General features: G+C 35.5%; 1 protein-coding gene across 2 annotated transcripts in view; it reads right to left on the bottom strand.

The window, feature by feature from the left end:
- arhgap10 (Rho GTPase activating protein 10) overlaps positions 1–16,222 on the bottom strand; it is a 154,794-nt gene that overhangs the window by 49,371 nt on the left and 89,201 nt on the right. For both annotated transcript variants that reach the window (XM_003221688.4, XM_062980958.1), the window contains 4 exons: positions 12,701–12,788; positions 11,323–11,381; positions 9,767–9,872; positions 9,145–9,304 (listed from right to left, as the gene is read on the bottom strand). In XM_003221688.4, the coding sequence (XP_003221736.1) occupies positions 9,145–9,304; positions 9,767–9,872; positions 11,323–11,381; positions 12,701–12,788 (413 nt within the window). The remainder of the gene's footprint in view (positions 1–9,144; positions 9,305–9,766; positions 9,873–11,322; positions 11,382–12,700; positions 12,789–16,222) is intronic.

Raw genomic sequence — 16,222 nt, 5'->3', positions numbered from 1 at the left:
CCCAGCTCTGCTTTGTAATTCTTCACCATTCTCTCTAGCATTCACTGTCCTTGATTATTTTGATTCAGTGCCAAAATCCATCGACCATGCTGCAATCTAAGCAATTCAGAATCTACATTTGTAAGCACAAGGTTGCAATGATATGCACTGCATTAATATGCTAAGCATATGGGAAATAACATATAGGTGAGTTTCATCTAATGCCAGTGCAAACAAAATAATATAGCTGTGGCATTTTTTCTGCCCAAATTATAATTGAGTTGCAAGTCCAGAAACATCACTGTAAAATGTGTGTAAATGTGGCCCATAGCCAACAGAGTAAGAAATTGCCAACAGAATGGCCAACTATGAAAATTTAAGAAACAAAACACCAAGGTTAAAATGTAACATATGCTTCTAGTCCATTAATTTGGTAGATCAGCCATTTCTAAAAGTAGCAAGGGCTTCTTATCACAAAGCCTTCAGCTTCTTCTGTATCCTTATCATGTCCAAAATTTAACAATTAATGACACAAATATTGCCAAAAGCATGCAGTGGACTACGGTTATTTCAAGAAGATGCAGAATAAAACATACTGTAACTGAAATGAAAACACCTGCCAATGACACATGAAAAAGTTGGCTTTGGAATGTGGTTCCCATAAATGGAACAAATCTGTTTTACCTGGCAATGTATGAAGAAAAAATGCCTTTTTAATAGTCCTACTCCACCGTTTCTCCAAGCATACTAAGTGAATTAAGTCCCAAAGAAAATACAGATTTCTAATTAGCAATAAATTCAAATTTCCTTTATCTACAACCAGAATATGTATCTGGTTTCACATGGATTAAAATAGTCCTTGCTTTGATATATTAAAGTGATGGACTCCCTGGTCAGGATCCTAGATCTCACATACTGAATATTTCCATTTCCATTCAATGCACATAACTACCATCCTGTCCTCTGCAGTTGTTACGTGATTATTTTGGGGGGGGGGGGGGGCAACAATGTACAATGTTGTTGTACCTTTGTCTCATGCACATGCAAACTCCAGGAAGACGAATCTTACAACATAGATTGTAAAAAAATTCTTACAACCTGATAAAGAACAAGGATTCTGGTGGGATTCTTACAAAACTGAACACTATTACAAGCACCTAGTTCTAAATTATTACATTTAATCACTTCAGCAGTTAACAGAGAGACTATTTACCATTTCGGTCTACATATGCAACCAGCTTGTGAGCTTTTCTGTTATCTAGTGGTGGGGCAATGCATGTGGCAAAGTATCTAAATTTCTTTTTGAGGAAAAATCAGATATTAGAATTGAAAATAAACTGTCACCTTGGTTGTTGTAAAATATCTGCAGTATAAGCTAACACAAGGTCACAGAATACATCTAAACATTTTTCACCTTTTATAACTACCACAGTGTTTACATTATCAATTTTATTATATTCCTTATTCATCAGTTCAAGAATTTACAAGTCAAAGATGGGCTATCCTATACCATTATGATGAAAGGACACAATCCAGCCAAAGTTAAGATTTTTGCAGATTATTGATCCCACAATGCCACTGAAATCAAAGTATCAATGCATAGCTCTGTTTCACACATTTCGGTTTTTTGTAAAATAATTCTTAACTAACAGATTCTAGGTACCATAAGGAAAGGTTTCTTATATGTATATAAATATGTATATAAATATAATTGCAAGTATTCTCCTCCTCCTTTGTAAAGCAACCTCTTAGAACACTAGAGGAGTAAACAAGAAGCTGGTGTTATCCATACGTAAGAGAAAATATCAAGGAGTGGGGATATTTTGTTCGCCACTGTACAAAAACCATCTGAAGCAGGGAAATCATAGTCTCCCAAATATGAGGTTACTGATAATAAATCTGTTTTCAAAGTCTAACGATTATTGCATGCCCCACTGGAGGAAACTGACATAGTTCAAAGTGCTGATGTTGTCAGGAAGAAAGATACCAAGAAAGGCTCAATTGACCAAACTTATACTTAACATGTCTTAAAAGGAGGTTACAGAACATCATCATCATCATTATTATTATTATTATTATCCCTTTTTTTTCTCCATAGAGAGATTCAAAGTGGCTCACAAGAAAAGCACTTCAATACAACTTAAAATATACAAGCATATAAATCATTAAAAAGTATTTAAAAAATCCAGGTTAAACCATATATATATATGGATAAAAAAAAATCGGCCTAGGACAAAACAACAAAACTACACATCCCAGAAACACTAAACTTGGCAACACAACCCCTCATCCATGCCTCTACGTTCATACAACAACAAAAAAAGAAAAATAAAGTCCTAATTAGAAGGAGAGGAATAATTGTTTTTTATCTAATTGCTGCCAGTTAGAAGGCTAAACTCTGCCCACTTGGTCTCCTAGCAACCTACTCAGCCCAGGGGACAGGCACAGTTAGGCCTCAGGCCTCTTCCACACTGCCTATAAGATACAGATTATCTGATTTTAACTGGATTATATGCCAGTGTAGACTCAAGGCCCTTCCACACAGCTATATTACCATTTTAAAATCTTATATCATCTGCTTTGAACTGGATTATCTTGAGTCCACACTGCCAGATAATTCACTTCAGTGTGCATTTTATACAGCTGTGTAGAAGGGGCCTCATATAATCCAGTTCTAAGAAGATAATAATAAGATTATAAATATACAGTAGAGTCTCACTTATCCAACATAAACAGGCCAGCAGAACACTGGATAAGTGAGTATGTTGGATAATAAGAAGGGATTCAGGAAAAGCCGATTAAACATCAAATTAGGTAATGATTATACAAATTAAGCACCAAACATCATGTTATACAACAAATTTGACAGAAAAAGTAGTTCAATGCTCAGTAATGCTATGTTGTAATTACTGTATTTACAAATTTAGCACCAAAATATCACAATGAATTTAAAACATTGACTACAAAAACATTGACTACTAAAAGGCAGACTGCGTTGGATAATCCAGAACACTGGATAAGCGAATGTTGGGTAAGTGAGATTCTACTGTAATATGAAATAATTACTGTGGTAATCCAGTCCAACCCAATTCTGCCATGGAGGACACAATCCAAGCACGCCCAACAGATGGTCATCCAAGATCTGCACAGTAATAATACAAATCGAATCATAGAATCAGACAGTTAGGAGAGACCCCTAAAGGCCATCCAGTCCAACCCAACTCTGTCATTGGACGATACAATCCAAGCACTCCCAACAGATGATCAGCCAGCCTCTCAATAATAATAAGAATAAGAATATCATACAATACTAAGGTTAGCAGATACCCCTAAGGATCATCCAGTTCAACTTCCTTATATCATGCAGGAGGACACAATCCAACCACTCCTGACAGAAGGCCATCCAATATCTGCACAATAATAATACACATCGAATCATAGCATCAGACAGTTAGGAGACATCCCTAAAGGTCATCCAGTCCAACCCAATTCTGCCATGCAGGACACAATCCAAGCACTCCCAACAGATGGCCACCCAGCCTCTCAATACTTATACTACTACTACTACTACTACTACTACTAATAATAATAATAATAATAACAACAACAACATCATACAATCCTAAGGTTTGGAGTGACCCCTAAGGATCATCCAGATCAACTTCCTTCTACCATGCAGGAGGACACAATCCAAGCACTCCTGAGAGATGGCCATCCAGCCTCTACATAATAATGATGATGATGATGAAGATGATGATGATGATGATGATGATAATAATAATAATAATAATAATAATAATAATAATAGAAGCCTAGAATCCAAGAGTTTGGAGAGACCCCTAAGGGCCATCCAGCCCAACCCTTTCTACTATGCAGCAGGACACAATCCAAGCATTCACAAAACATGGACAACGTATAAATACTATACAATACTACACAGGGACATAGACCCCCTCTACCCTCACCACTTTCACAGTACACAAACAACCAAATGCATACTAAAAATAAAGACAACCATACAACAGACATTCAATACCACCACCACTTCAACAATTTCTCACCAACACCACCAGACAACGCCACAGCAACGCGTGGCCAGGCACAGCCAGTAAAAGTATATAAAATCACATCACAAAAACACAGCAACCCTTGATGGTCATCTTTAAAAGCCTGCCTGAATAAAAAGGTTTTAGCCTGCCCCCGGAAGGACAGCAGGGAGGGGGCATTCTGGCTTCCCTGGGCAGGGAGTTCCAGAATCATGGGGCAGCCACTGAGAAAGTTCGCTCTCTCATTTCCACCAACCTGGCTTGAGATGAAGGTGGGACCTATAAGGGCCTCTCCGTTTCATGTAATCCCCCCAAAACAGAACAGGGAGGAGGGAACTGAAAAGCTCAGCAAAATAGATCAAGAGAGCCAGATTTATCAGCTACTGGAGAGGATGAGTTAAGTCTGCATTATACCTGAGGAAGGGGTCTGCCACGGGGCTCCTGGAGAAGATCATGCAGTGTTTCTTCTCCCACCCCGGCAGCGGAAAAGTTCCTTAGGCTCCTCCTTCAGAGAGGGCCCTGCTGGGAACCCACTTTCCCAGCAGCACTTGCATGGAGCAGGTATTGAAAAATCTCTGAATTCCTCTCGGAGCATGATGGGAGTTGAAGTTTCTCTCTGTTTCTGGGCTAATAAAAGGCCTGGTTGTGTTCATGTTCCGACTGGCTGAGTATGGACACAACCAGCAACTACAATTCCCAGAACCCTCTCTAGCAGGTTGTCTTAATTTTTAAAATGTTATGGTAAAATCTTAAAATAATTCTCAAATATCAGTAGATTTGTGAATTGTTCTGAAACTTGGCAGGTCTGCAGGTTTCAATGGGGTCCAAAAACTGAGGTAGGTTTCATGCAGATAGGCCTTAAAATTACTGAGGATTGAGCCTTAAAGTTTCCCATTGTAGCCAATGGGCTGAATCTTTGCCGAATGAAAATGGCAACACTCTTGATTCGAGTAACTTCACACAGAATGAGGGATTAGCCGAAAATGGACCCCAAAATGGCATGCCTTTTGGCTGAATTGAACACTTCTACAAAACAGCTGTCTATTCCATTCATAAATTTTATAATGAATCAAGGATTTGTATTCCAAAATGATCTATAGAATATGGAAATCAAGAAAACATTCTCTGTATAGATGTTAGAATTTACAATGTATATTGCAATGTTTTGGCAACTTGATCTGAAGTAAGGTTTGTCTCAAAGCCATGTTGATTTGCACAATGTGTTCATTGTTACTTTTCAGAGCTGTACATCTATCTAAAAATGTTTATCTGACATTTACTACAAATAATTTCAATGAAATCTGTGCTCAAGCACCAACATAAGCATTCAACCATCTCAAAATGTGTTAACTTTGTGCTGCCCACCAAATGTTTATTTTAATTAAAAAGAGAGTGCAATTAATTTCAAAGCTGTGGCAACCCCTCAGCATAAAGATTTTCAAATAAGGTACACTGAAGCTAAAATTAAGAAAATGTATTTATTTATTTCGTGTCAAAAGCATTGTACATTTCAAATAATGGAAATAAAAATAAAAAAAATTTAAAAAAAGAAAAGAAAAGAAAGAAATCACAAGCAACTAAATAGTTTTGGACCAAAAGCGGGCAACAGCAACCGCATTGTCTGTAGCTTTAAACAACTCCTCCTCTGTACATGAGGCAGGGCATTGTGGGCAAGCATACATATGCTGAGTTGTTTGTTCAGCTCCACAGTCACACAAGGTGGAGGATTCCTCCAGGTAGTGCCACCTTGCCAAGTTGTCTTTTGATCTGCCCACTCCACTTCTGAGTCTGTTCAGGGACTTCCAAGTGGCCCATTCTTGGTTTGCCCCTGGAGGAAGACCCTCTTGGGGGGCCATCCAGTTAGAATTGCCAGAAAATGTTTTTATAGAATTCCATACTGAACATCGGACTTAAGAAAATTGTTATCAGTAGCCTGCAGACTTACTGCTAAAGAAACGTATGTATGCATGTTGTCACTTGAGATATCCTGTGGCTAAGGATATGAAGAGTAACACATGGGCCCAACTGATGTAGCAGGTCACAACTCAAGTGTTTCAGGTTTTCCTGCCCCAAGAGAGCTATTGTTGGAGAAACAAATGACTTTGCTATGGGCAGACCACTGTTAATTTAAGGTTGGTGTTCATTTAACCTTTACAGTAGAGGAAATCCCACCCCAAAATGTTTTGCACATGGCTCTAAATACAGACTTTGGAGTTTTGTATTAAAACACAGTATCAATCCTAAATCCTGGAGTCACTCTATCCCAATAGTAGTAAGGACAAACATTTGTCTCATCTCCACCAACCCAGATCATTCTTAGTATCATTATTCTATAGTTTCTATTTTGGGGAGCTGTTTTAATTGTCTTGTGGGAAACGTCTGCTAAAAAGTGGCATATAAATAGAAATAGACATTTTCCTGTCACCAGCCCTTTTAATGTGTAAAGGAAAAATTATTCTATCTTTCCCACATAGTTATTTTGAGATTATGAAACAAAGAGATGACATTAAGCTCTTCTATACTGAAAAAACAATTACAGTAGAGTTTCGCTTACCCAACCTTCGCTTATCCAACATTCTGTATTATCCAACACAGTCTGCCTCCCACCTGGATCCACAGCTCTTTCTCTAGGCAGCAATTCTATCTTTATTTGTAGTTAATTTTTTAGTAGTCAGTGTTTTCGTAGCCAATGTTCTCAATACATTGCGATGTTTTGGTACTAAATTCATAATACAGTAATTACTACATAACGTTACCGTATATTGAACTGCTTTGTTGTAAAACATGGATGTTTTGGTGCTTAATTTGTAAAATCATAATTTGACGTTTAATAGGCTTTTGCTTTATCCCTCCTTATTATCCAACATTTTCACTTATCCAACATTCTGCCAACCCGTATATGTTGGATAAGTGAGACTCTACTGTGTTGATTTAACTGTTAAAGCCTTCTAAAACAATATAACCAGGCTTTTAGCTTTCAAATTCAACCTAGAATTTCTATTGTAAAGCATTATACTGAGTCTACATGATAATGATATAACAACCATAATGTTTTACTGTAAAGTCTCCTGTGTATGACGAAACTATTATAGAAATAGTGTTCAACATAAAGAAGAAATGGAAAATATAGTTAATGTGCTTTATCCATATACAGTTAAGCAAAAACAAAAGTTTATTCTTTAAATACTTGCTACCTCAGATTGTAAGAAAGCAGAGTTCACGTACAAAACAGCTTTCTGATCCCAGAGGATCAGGATGGGCAATGGTTTCTTGATGCCTTATATGGAAGTTAGAATCACTGAATTGCTATTGAATCATTCTTTCAATAAACTACCAGTATCATTCATAAAACACCAAAATCCCCTGTAAACGTGTACCAATAAAATAATAGCTGTTCTATGTTTTATCAAAATGTAAACCGTATATGAACTCTAATGCTAATCCTTTGTATAACTCTATTGATCTAAATTTAAACAGGAGAAAAGAAACCTGACAAATCACCTTAATGAGATGAAAACAATAGAGTATATTGCTATAATCTTAGTTCCAATCAACCCATTCAGATATACGGTATACAAGTCTTGTTATTATTCAGTACTGGTACTGCAACATAGTTAACAACATCATTTACAAGTTAGATTTCCTTGATTAAAAACTCATCTGAGTCATTATAGCTTGATCAACTCAAATCCCTTGGCCTCAGCTCCCTATATGTAATATGGAGATAACAATCTGCACTCATAACACGATTCTTGCATAGCTACTGTGACATAATGTTAATTAAAAATCTTGTTTAGAATTTTACTATAATGAATAACATGAATCTTCATTAGCCCTTCATATTTCCTGCAACAGTGAAAAGACTTGTCTTAGAGAGTCAAGAAAAAGTAGTTTTACATAAGAACTAGTGAAAAATCTATATGCTTGTACTGCCACCTCTCTGTTGCTGTCATAATATGGGGAAATAATTTTTTTTAACATTAAACACTTTTAATCTTACTTGATATACTAATGCTCCTATAGATATGTCTGTCAATGTGGCTATAATGAACTGCATTCAGTTTAGTCAATCCACCACAGTAAAACTCTCCAGGATTTTAAGAATAAGTTTATTTGGCAGCCTGGAAGAGTGAAAGTACACATGGAAAATAAAACTCAACCAAACTCATACTTGACAAATGAAGAAGCAATGGTACAATTATAAAGCAGTAAAGATTTTATAGTAAAAAGTATGTTATGTTTCTTAGAATCCCATTGCTCGGATCCAGTATAGCCTTTGGATTCAAGTGATCTCTTGGTGGATAATTTCCAATCTGTCTGTGGGGAGGAAGGCTAGCTGGAGAGTGGAGTTGAAGATTACTCTAATGAACTTCATTCACCTTGATGGGGAGTTTTGATTTTTCCTCATTGACAAAATGAAAGGATGTCTGATTTACCTTTTCCCCCACTTTTATCATAAAAACAGTGTGTTGAAATGCCCTCACAACACACTTGTTTTCAGACGCTTCATTAGCTGAGATATGCTTCTATTTTTTGCCAACAATCATACCGATCAAGCTCAGATGTTGCTTGGCTATTCTTAGTGTTCCTCCATATCTGCAAGTCTTGGGATCCAATAAGACATATGATACATTACTATTGTATGTGAATGATGCTATTTTGACTACAGAAGGATAGTGAACTGATTTCACTATTTATCCAGTATCTCCAAGTGAGACCTGCAGTGAAATGTTGTAGGATAGAGGGATCTCTAGAATTCTAGTCGCTTCACTCCACTCAGCTTTTCATTTACTGCTTTCTCCAGTCCACCCAATAAGAGTCAGCATGTGGTCACTAGGCACACCCAGTGCTACTGGTTTAATTTTTTATATCCCAGTACCTTTATTGATAGTTTCTAAAGATGTTTTATACCTCTACAAACCCTTAAATTTGCCCAGGTCTACTAATATTACTTGTGGACAAATGGTTCCTCATTTAGCAACAAAAAACATCAACTGAAGGTAAGAAAACAGAGTAAATAAGTTTTTAAAATAAATAAATAAATGTAAATGGTCACCTACATAAAACTTTGTATAAGCTGGAATGATAAGCAAATCCATTTCTGCTTTCCTCTATTTACCTTATCATGGTTTTCAATTAGGATTTCAACCACAATATTCTGAAATTTCAGGTCCATGAGGGCAGCCACAGTTTCCTCCTGCGGCCTCATTAACGTTGGTCCAAATACTACTCCTAAATTTGCTACAGTCATGAGATTCTTCTTTGCATGGTCTGAAACACTTTTTATGAAGAGAAAAGCAGAGAGAAACAACCCACATTAGTCATAGGAACTAGCAATAAACTTGTGAACTTTTTGTTTTAGTTCTCAAAGTACATAAATTCTGATATTTTAACATAAAAAATTAACAAAATGTGAATCACGTTTAGATTTCAAGAGACAGGTGTGAAGCCAATTTAAATTAAGCAAATCTATTTGTTCTCTCCCCTGAACCCTCTTTTCACCTTCTATCAAACACACAAAAACAGTAATACTGTTAAGTAAACACATAAGATATTATTAAATTGCATTTTAGCATCCAGCACGAAGAACCACACTGAACAATGAAAGCTCCACATCTGCATTTAGAAGTTATGTGCCTATATAAAACAAGAATTCAAACAAAAACACAATTCGTTAAGCCTACTATGGATGCAAAGGGAAAAAAAACTCTGAAAATTAAACAGAAATATAAAATGCTTACTTTGCTAAATGTTTCACCAATATATCCAACATTTCTTTGTTCTTCTCTGGAAGTTTATGAACCAAAAAGTGGATAGCATTAACACGGGACTCAGGACTGCCACTTTCTACATAAAAAAATTAAGCAGTTTTTAGTCATGCATTTTGGCATACAATATGTAATTAACACAAAATTTTGTGTAAATATTTCTCTCCTTTATTCTTAACTTTTTATTGGTGGTAGATGTTAGGAGACACACACACTCTCTCTCTCAGTATGTGTATGTGTTTATTCTTTAGTGTGCTGCTTTCATGTGTTTATCAAGAAGCTGCAGATAAAGAATTGCATTACTCTAGGAGGATGAACTTTTTGTTTTCTTAACACTGTTTAGGAGTTCCTTTCAATACAAACAGGTGTAATTTGTCCACACTTGTAAGAGTAAAGGTTACTGTTCATGTGTATGCTTATTCAGAAATAAGCCAACAGAGTTTAATGACACTTACTTCAAAAAAAAAAAAGCAGAAGAAGAAAGGAGTAAATTATGATAGTCTTTGAGGTCTGTTTAAGGACATGTGTTGATACCTGAGACCCCTCCAACAGGCATACATGTTCTGGAATATCTCAAAGCAGAAGGGAATAGGAAATTATTTTAAAGAAATTAAATACAAAGGAGACAATGTTGAAAAAATATTTTGAAACGTTACATTGATTTGCTAGATATTTTAAAATGAACACATAATCGTCATTCTCAAAAATTCAATTTAAAAAACCTTTTCCTAAAAAGTTTAGCTTATTTATATAACTTTTTGGAAAACATGGAGGAGGTGGCTGAAGAATCGTGCATCTGAAGTTGTAAATGTGGTTTTGCGCCCATAATATATTTGCTTCCAAAAACTAACACACAACTCTTTTCCAAAATGGCAGGAATAGTACATAAAAACTATGTAAACACTATTTTATTTCTTCCTTTTCCAAATATTTTAAAAATAAAGTAGAAAATACGAATGTTTTCAATTTTTTTAAAAAAATGTTTGTCTAAGTTGATGTCTAGGGTGACTTTTTCACCTTAAAATTATTAGAAAAGATACCACTTTCAAGTGTCTTTTAGCTTATTAAAGTACTGCACTATACCTCCATACAGGATCTGAGAGATTTTAAGATGTTAAGTTTTGGTTATCTCTCTCATTCCACAAACATATTATTTTGCTCACATTCCATGTAAAAAATAAGATATAAGCACGCATATATTCTTGTGCACTTGTACACTTAGGAAAAAACTTGTTTTAGTTTAAGCCATGTATGATGTAGATAGAAAGCATGAATGATAAGCCAATGCAAGATTAACTTTCTACTTAATGAATGTATGAATATCTAAAAGCTTTTGGTATTGCTGCACATTTTTTTACATCTGCAGAAACAATTGCATGAGCCATGAAACACAATTTGCAAACATCTTTAACATAAAAGATTCTGGGTTCTATTTCTTCTTGAAAGTAGCAACTATGTGCTATGTGTCCATAATCAGCACCATTAATACTTTTTTAAAAAGAGGTTAAGATTTGATTATAAGTATTTACTAGCAGGACTGATGAAATCTCTGTGTAAATCGTACGTCATCAAGGGTTCTGGAAGGCTTCTGTTGAGACAAAAAGGTTACAGTAATTAAGTAGAAGTAAAATATTGTCTACTTATTACTATTATAGATTTCATTAAGTACAGATACAGGCAGTCCCTGAGTTACAAACATCTGACTTACACATGACTCAGTTACAAATGGGGGTGAGAGAGACAAAAGGAAGTGAGACAAATTTACCCCTCAGAATAAATAATAATAATAATAATAATAATAATAATAATAATAATAATAATAATTTATTTATATACTCAGGGCGGTTTCCAATCATAAAAACCACACATACATTACATAACAACATAATAACACATTATTAAGCAAAGTAAAACAATACAATTATATAGCAATAAATAACACTTATACAACCTGATCAAGGGGACGGGAACCATAAACCCAATATATCAAAGTGTATCATTGTAGGCTAGATAAATCTTGTGCAATATATTCAGGCCCAGAGATCGGCAGTATTCCAATGTAATTATTCAAAAACCTGCCTACACCACCAGGTCTTCAGTTCCTTACGGAAATTGGATAATGTAGGGGATTGCCTGATCTCTTTTAGCAGTGCATTCCAGAGCCGGGGGGGCCACTGTCAAGAAGGCTCATTCCCTCGTCCCCACCAGCTGCACTTGAGACAGTGGTGGGAAGGAGAAGAGAGCCTCCCCAGATGATCTCAAGGTCCACACTGGCTCATAGGAGGAGATGCGATCACGGAGATAGGTAGGGCCCAAGCCATATAGGGCTTTATAGGTCAAAATCTGCACCTTGAATTGGGCCCGGCAGCTTCTCGGCAGCCAGTGGAGCTGCTTTAATAGGGGCATTGTGTGCTCCCTATAGCCGGCTCCAGTTAGAAATCTGGAAATTCACTCCTGAAAAAGTTATCATGGGGAAAAGGTGTCTCCACTGAAGCTTTATTACCAATCCTTATTTCCAAAACAAGCCAAATTTTTCAAAATCCCATTATTACAGGGATAGAAAGCGAGGTGAAATCTCCTTAACGGGGCTCAGACAGAAAAACAAATACCACTGGGTGTTAACAAAATATTCATTGTATGAACACTGGGAGAAATGAGAAGGAAATTTGGGGTGAAAATATCACCAGGATGAGAAAATGAACTGCCCCCTTTACCCCAGAATCACTGTGCTCTGGAGATTAGACAAAAGATTCAGACCATTATAACAGTAAGAATTTGTTAGGAATGTTCCAGCTAACTATCAAATCAAAATATTAATTCTATGCATTAAAATAACTTTATTTTCAACTGAACAATAAAAAAATAATTTATCCGTCTGTCAAAGTACTTCACATGTTTTATATTTACCTCAAGTATTGTTTCATTGCACTTGTAATTGTCTTTACTTCCCACTCTTTAGAATTTTCCAAATCAAGTTCATTACATGTTTTTGCATCTAGAAAATCAAGCATAATGGGAGAAAGGGGAGGAGAGAGGGTTAAAAAGGTCATTAACTAAACTTATAAAATAAAATCTTCATGCAGCAAAACATTCAGGATCCAACTCATAAGCCTTTCAATCAGGCCAATACTCCCAAATACTGATTGCAAGTGAGTTGTAAATTAGAATATAAGCAAATCCTCAGCACAATATGGATCATGTGTTTGGGTGGGACACAACTGCGCCCAGAAAAATACCAATGGGAAGATACATATGCATTAAACCCAAACTTAGTCCCAGCAAGAGTACTTCCATTTTACATAGGTAGTGGTGAATATTAGCTCCATTAATTTAAATAAGTGTTCCATAGCTGGGGTTAACATTATGCAACATTCACCTTTTACCATGAGAGATTTACGTATATCACATTGCCTATCACACTGATTTCATTTCAAAAAATGCATGAATATTCAAATGATTCTTCCTGTCAAAGTGAAATGAAATTAATCATGGATTTTACTTTTAAAAAACAGAAACCTGCAGTATAATTTTATTTTGAAAATTATATTTTAGACTCCATTACATCATGAACAGACAGAGGCACCTTATGTGTGTGTGTTTTTAAATTATTTTGGAAAGAACTGAGGTTGATCACATTTTGATCAGTTCATACATTTCAGATGTAATTGAACATGTCAGAGCAGGAAGAGATCAAATTAAGACCCTTGTAAAAGAAACAGTTTTTCCAAGAGAGATTATATAATACTCCTCTAAGCAATGTATAACAAAGTAATTTTTATAATTCAGCATTTTCTCTCATTGGTTAAATGACTCAAACATAAGTTTAAATACACAAGTCAAATAACATTTTGTACCAACGTCCAAGTATTAGCTACTGTCCAAAACAGATACCTAATTTTGTTCTTGCCTTTCAGTATGTTATCACCTTGCAAATATTGAACAGTGTGAATACGATACAGCCTGGGGAAGAGGAGGAAACACTCCTTTCTACTCTCACTTAATCATCCAGAAAAGCTCTTTCCAGCAGAAAGTTGTGCATTGCTAGGTCATGTTTCTATAGAATAGTGGGGTACTTTATCTTCCATTACAAAACTAAAACTCAGCCCTGAAACAAAAAGACTCTGTAAATGTCTTCAAGAAAAGAACACAAACTGGAAACGCGATATGAAAAATGAGCTGAGCTATTGGTCAGAAAATGATGGGAAAAGGAGGCAATGCTCTCCCTTCCAATTCTGAAACAACTGCATTGACTACCAATAGAACATCGGATCTCTTACAAGATACTGATCCTGACATTTAGAGCTCAAAATGGTCAAGGACCATTATATCTTAGGGACCGCCTCATTCCTTTTTCCCATGAGTGGTCACTTCGATCCTCCCAGGAAAATCTCCTATATGTACTGGGCCCAAGGGAGGTACGCCTGTAAGCCACAAGGCATAGAGCCTTTTCGACCTATGCTCCAAATCTGTGGAACTCATTGCCTCCAAATGTTAGAGCAATGTCGGAGTTGCGACCTTTTGGAAAAGTGCTCAAGACTTGGCTGTTTGGTTGTGCATTTAAGTAAATCAGATCTAATTTGCCAAATAGTCACTGTTGAATGTTTTTAGGTTGAATGTTTTTATGTTGAATGTTTTTATGATGAATGTTTTCTATTGTGGAATGATATTTTAAATTGTAAGTAGCTCAGAGCACTCTGGTGGAGAGCGACTAATTAAGAAATAAAGTGAAGTGAAGTGAAGTGAAGTGAATTCAGCCAGTAGCATATTTGGTGGACATTTACTAAATCTTACAGATTATAGAGAAATAAGAACAAGATGATCTGTGGTATATGCCATCTCTATTTGTTTGCTTTCCTTTCCATGAGACAGCCAATTCAGGTTTTAGTTCAAAATATTTTATTTAAATTTGATTTTGACTTGATGTCAGCGGAGAGCTGTCTAAATAAAAATATGCATTTATTTTAAAAGAACCGAGAATTTCCTCTTGGTTTCTTATCATGTTACCTCTGTCATGAACTATAAAACAAACTAGTTCTCATGACACTACAGTAAGCACCATTACCCTCTCTATTGTTCTGTTACATTTGGTAATTAAGTTTATTAATATTTTTGTCAGAAAAAAACTTGTTCTGCTAGGCAAATGCACCCTTAATCTCTATTTTCACACTCATAATAGTTTTCATCAGCATATTGTAAATTTCTGAAAAGTGTGTTTATCTCTAATATACTGCTTTTTAATCTAACCACATTTTAATTTTTGAAGTCTTGGATGCTTAGGATTTCAGATCATTTAGTAGTCTCACTTTATTTATTAATTTATACATTTCCTTAAGTTCATTGATATTATATATTGATTATATTCATTGATGCATTCACTGCAATTACTATCTTTAGAGAATCACACAGAACACTAACCAAAACCACTCAAGAAGAAAACACATGTTTTTTTTAGTCTATCTGTTTTCAATTCTACATAATAATGTCAAGTTTAACTTTCAAAAAATGCTACATTTTATGACAACCTGACATACATAGGAGCATAGCCAGAATATCAAATTTGTCCAACAGAGGATTCTAGTAAGGCGTTCCAGTTCTGTTTTGGATAAGAATATAATGGATTCTGGAATGAGAATCATGGTGAAAAGAGAAGCTTTAGTCAATTTGCTATGACATAAATCTCTGGTTTTCAAGCTGAGAAAATTCAATTAAGATACCCTCAAGTTTGTTGGAAAACTATATACAGCTATGTTACATTTTCTCACCTGAAGCAGTAGCATTAAAGTCCCCTCAATTATTTAATCTCTCTCATTAAAGGATGTCGGTTTTCAGAGGACCTCATGAAATTGCTTGTCTTTTACATCTGAACTACATGTTCAGTAAACTGTCCAAACATTAGCCTCTATCATTTTCTTTTATGAAAAATACAACACCTTTTTGACTCTTTATGAATATCAGGACACTCTGAGATTTTGATGAAAACAAACTGACCCAATCTCTTATTTCCTGATTTTATAATCTAGGGGTACAATGTCCCTGTCCTTCTTTGTTTGCTTAAAACAGATGGGGATGTACAGTGGTTGGTGGTATAATATATATTCATTCTAAGCTCATAATTTCCCTTCCTTAGCAGGTTAAGTCAAAGTTAAATGGTACAAAGCAAATAAAAACCATGAAACATGGTTTTAGAAAGCATTGTAAAGATAAAGTAAAAATGTATGAGCAAGGTCATCAGAAAAAGGGCTTACTGCATACTCCTTCATAGTACAGTTCATAAGCAAAACTATAGTTGGACAGTTTTTATCTTTTTCCCAGCTTTGTTTTAATTCATGGACTAGTCATGCAGAAACTGAATGAGTAACTGATATTTTTGTCTTGTCATGGAGAAAAGCTCCCTGACAGGAGCTAAACTTAGATCTGACAAATATCTGG

Source organism: Anolis carolinensis, chromosome 5 (assembly GCF_035594765.1).
Source record: "Anolis carolinensis isolate JA03-04 chromosome 5, rAnoCar3.1.pri, whole genome shotgun sequence".
NCBI classification, from domain to species: domain Eukaryota; kingdom Metazoa; phylum Chordata; class Lepidosauria; order Squamata; family Dactyloidae; genus Anolis; species Anolis carolinensis.
Note: the sequence above shows the minus strand (reverse complement) of the source record. Positions and strands in the feature narration are given on the sequence as shown.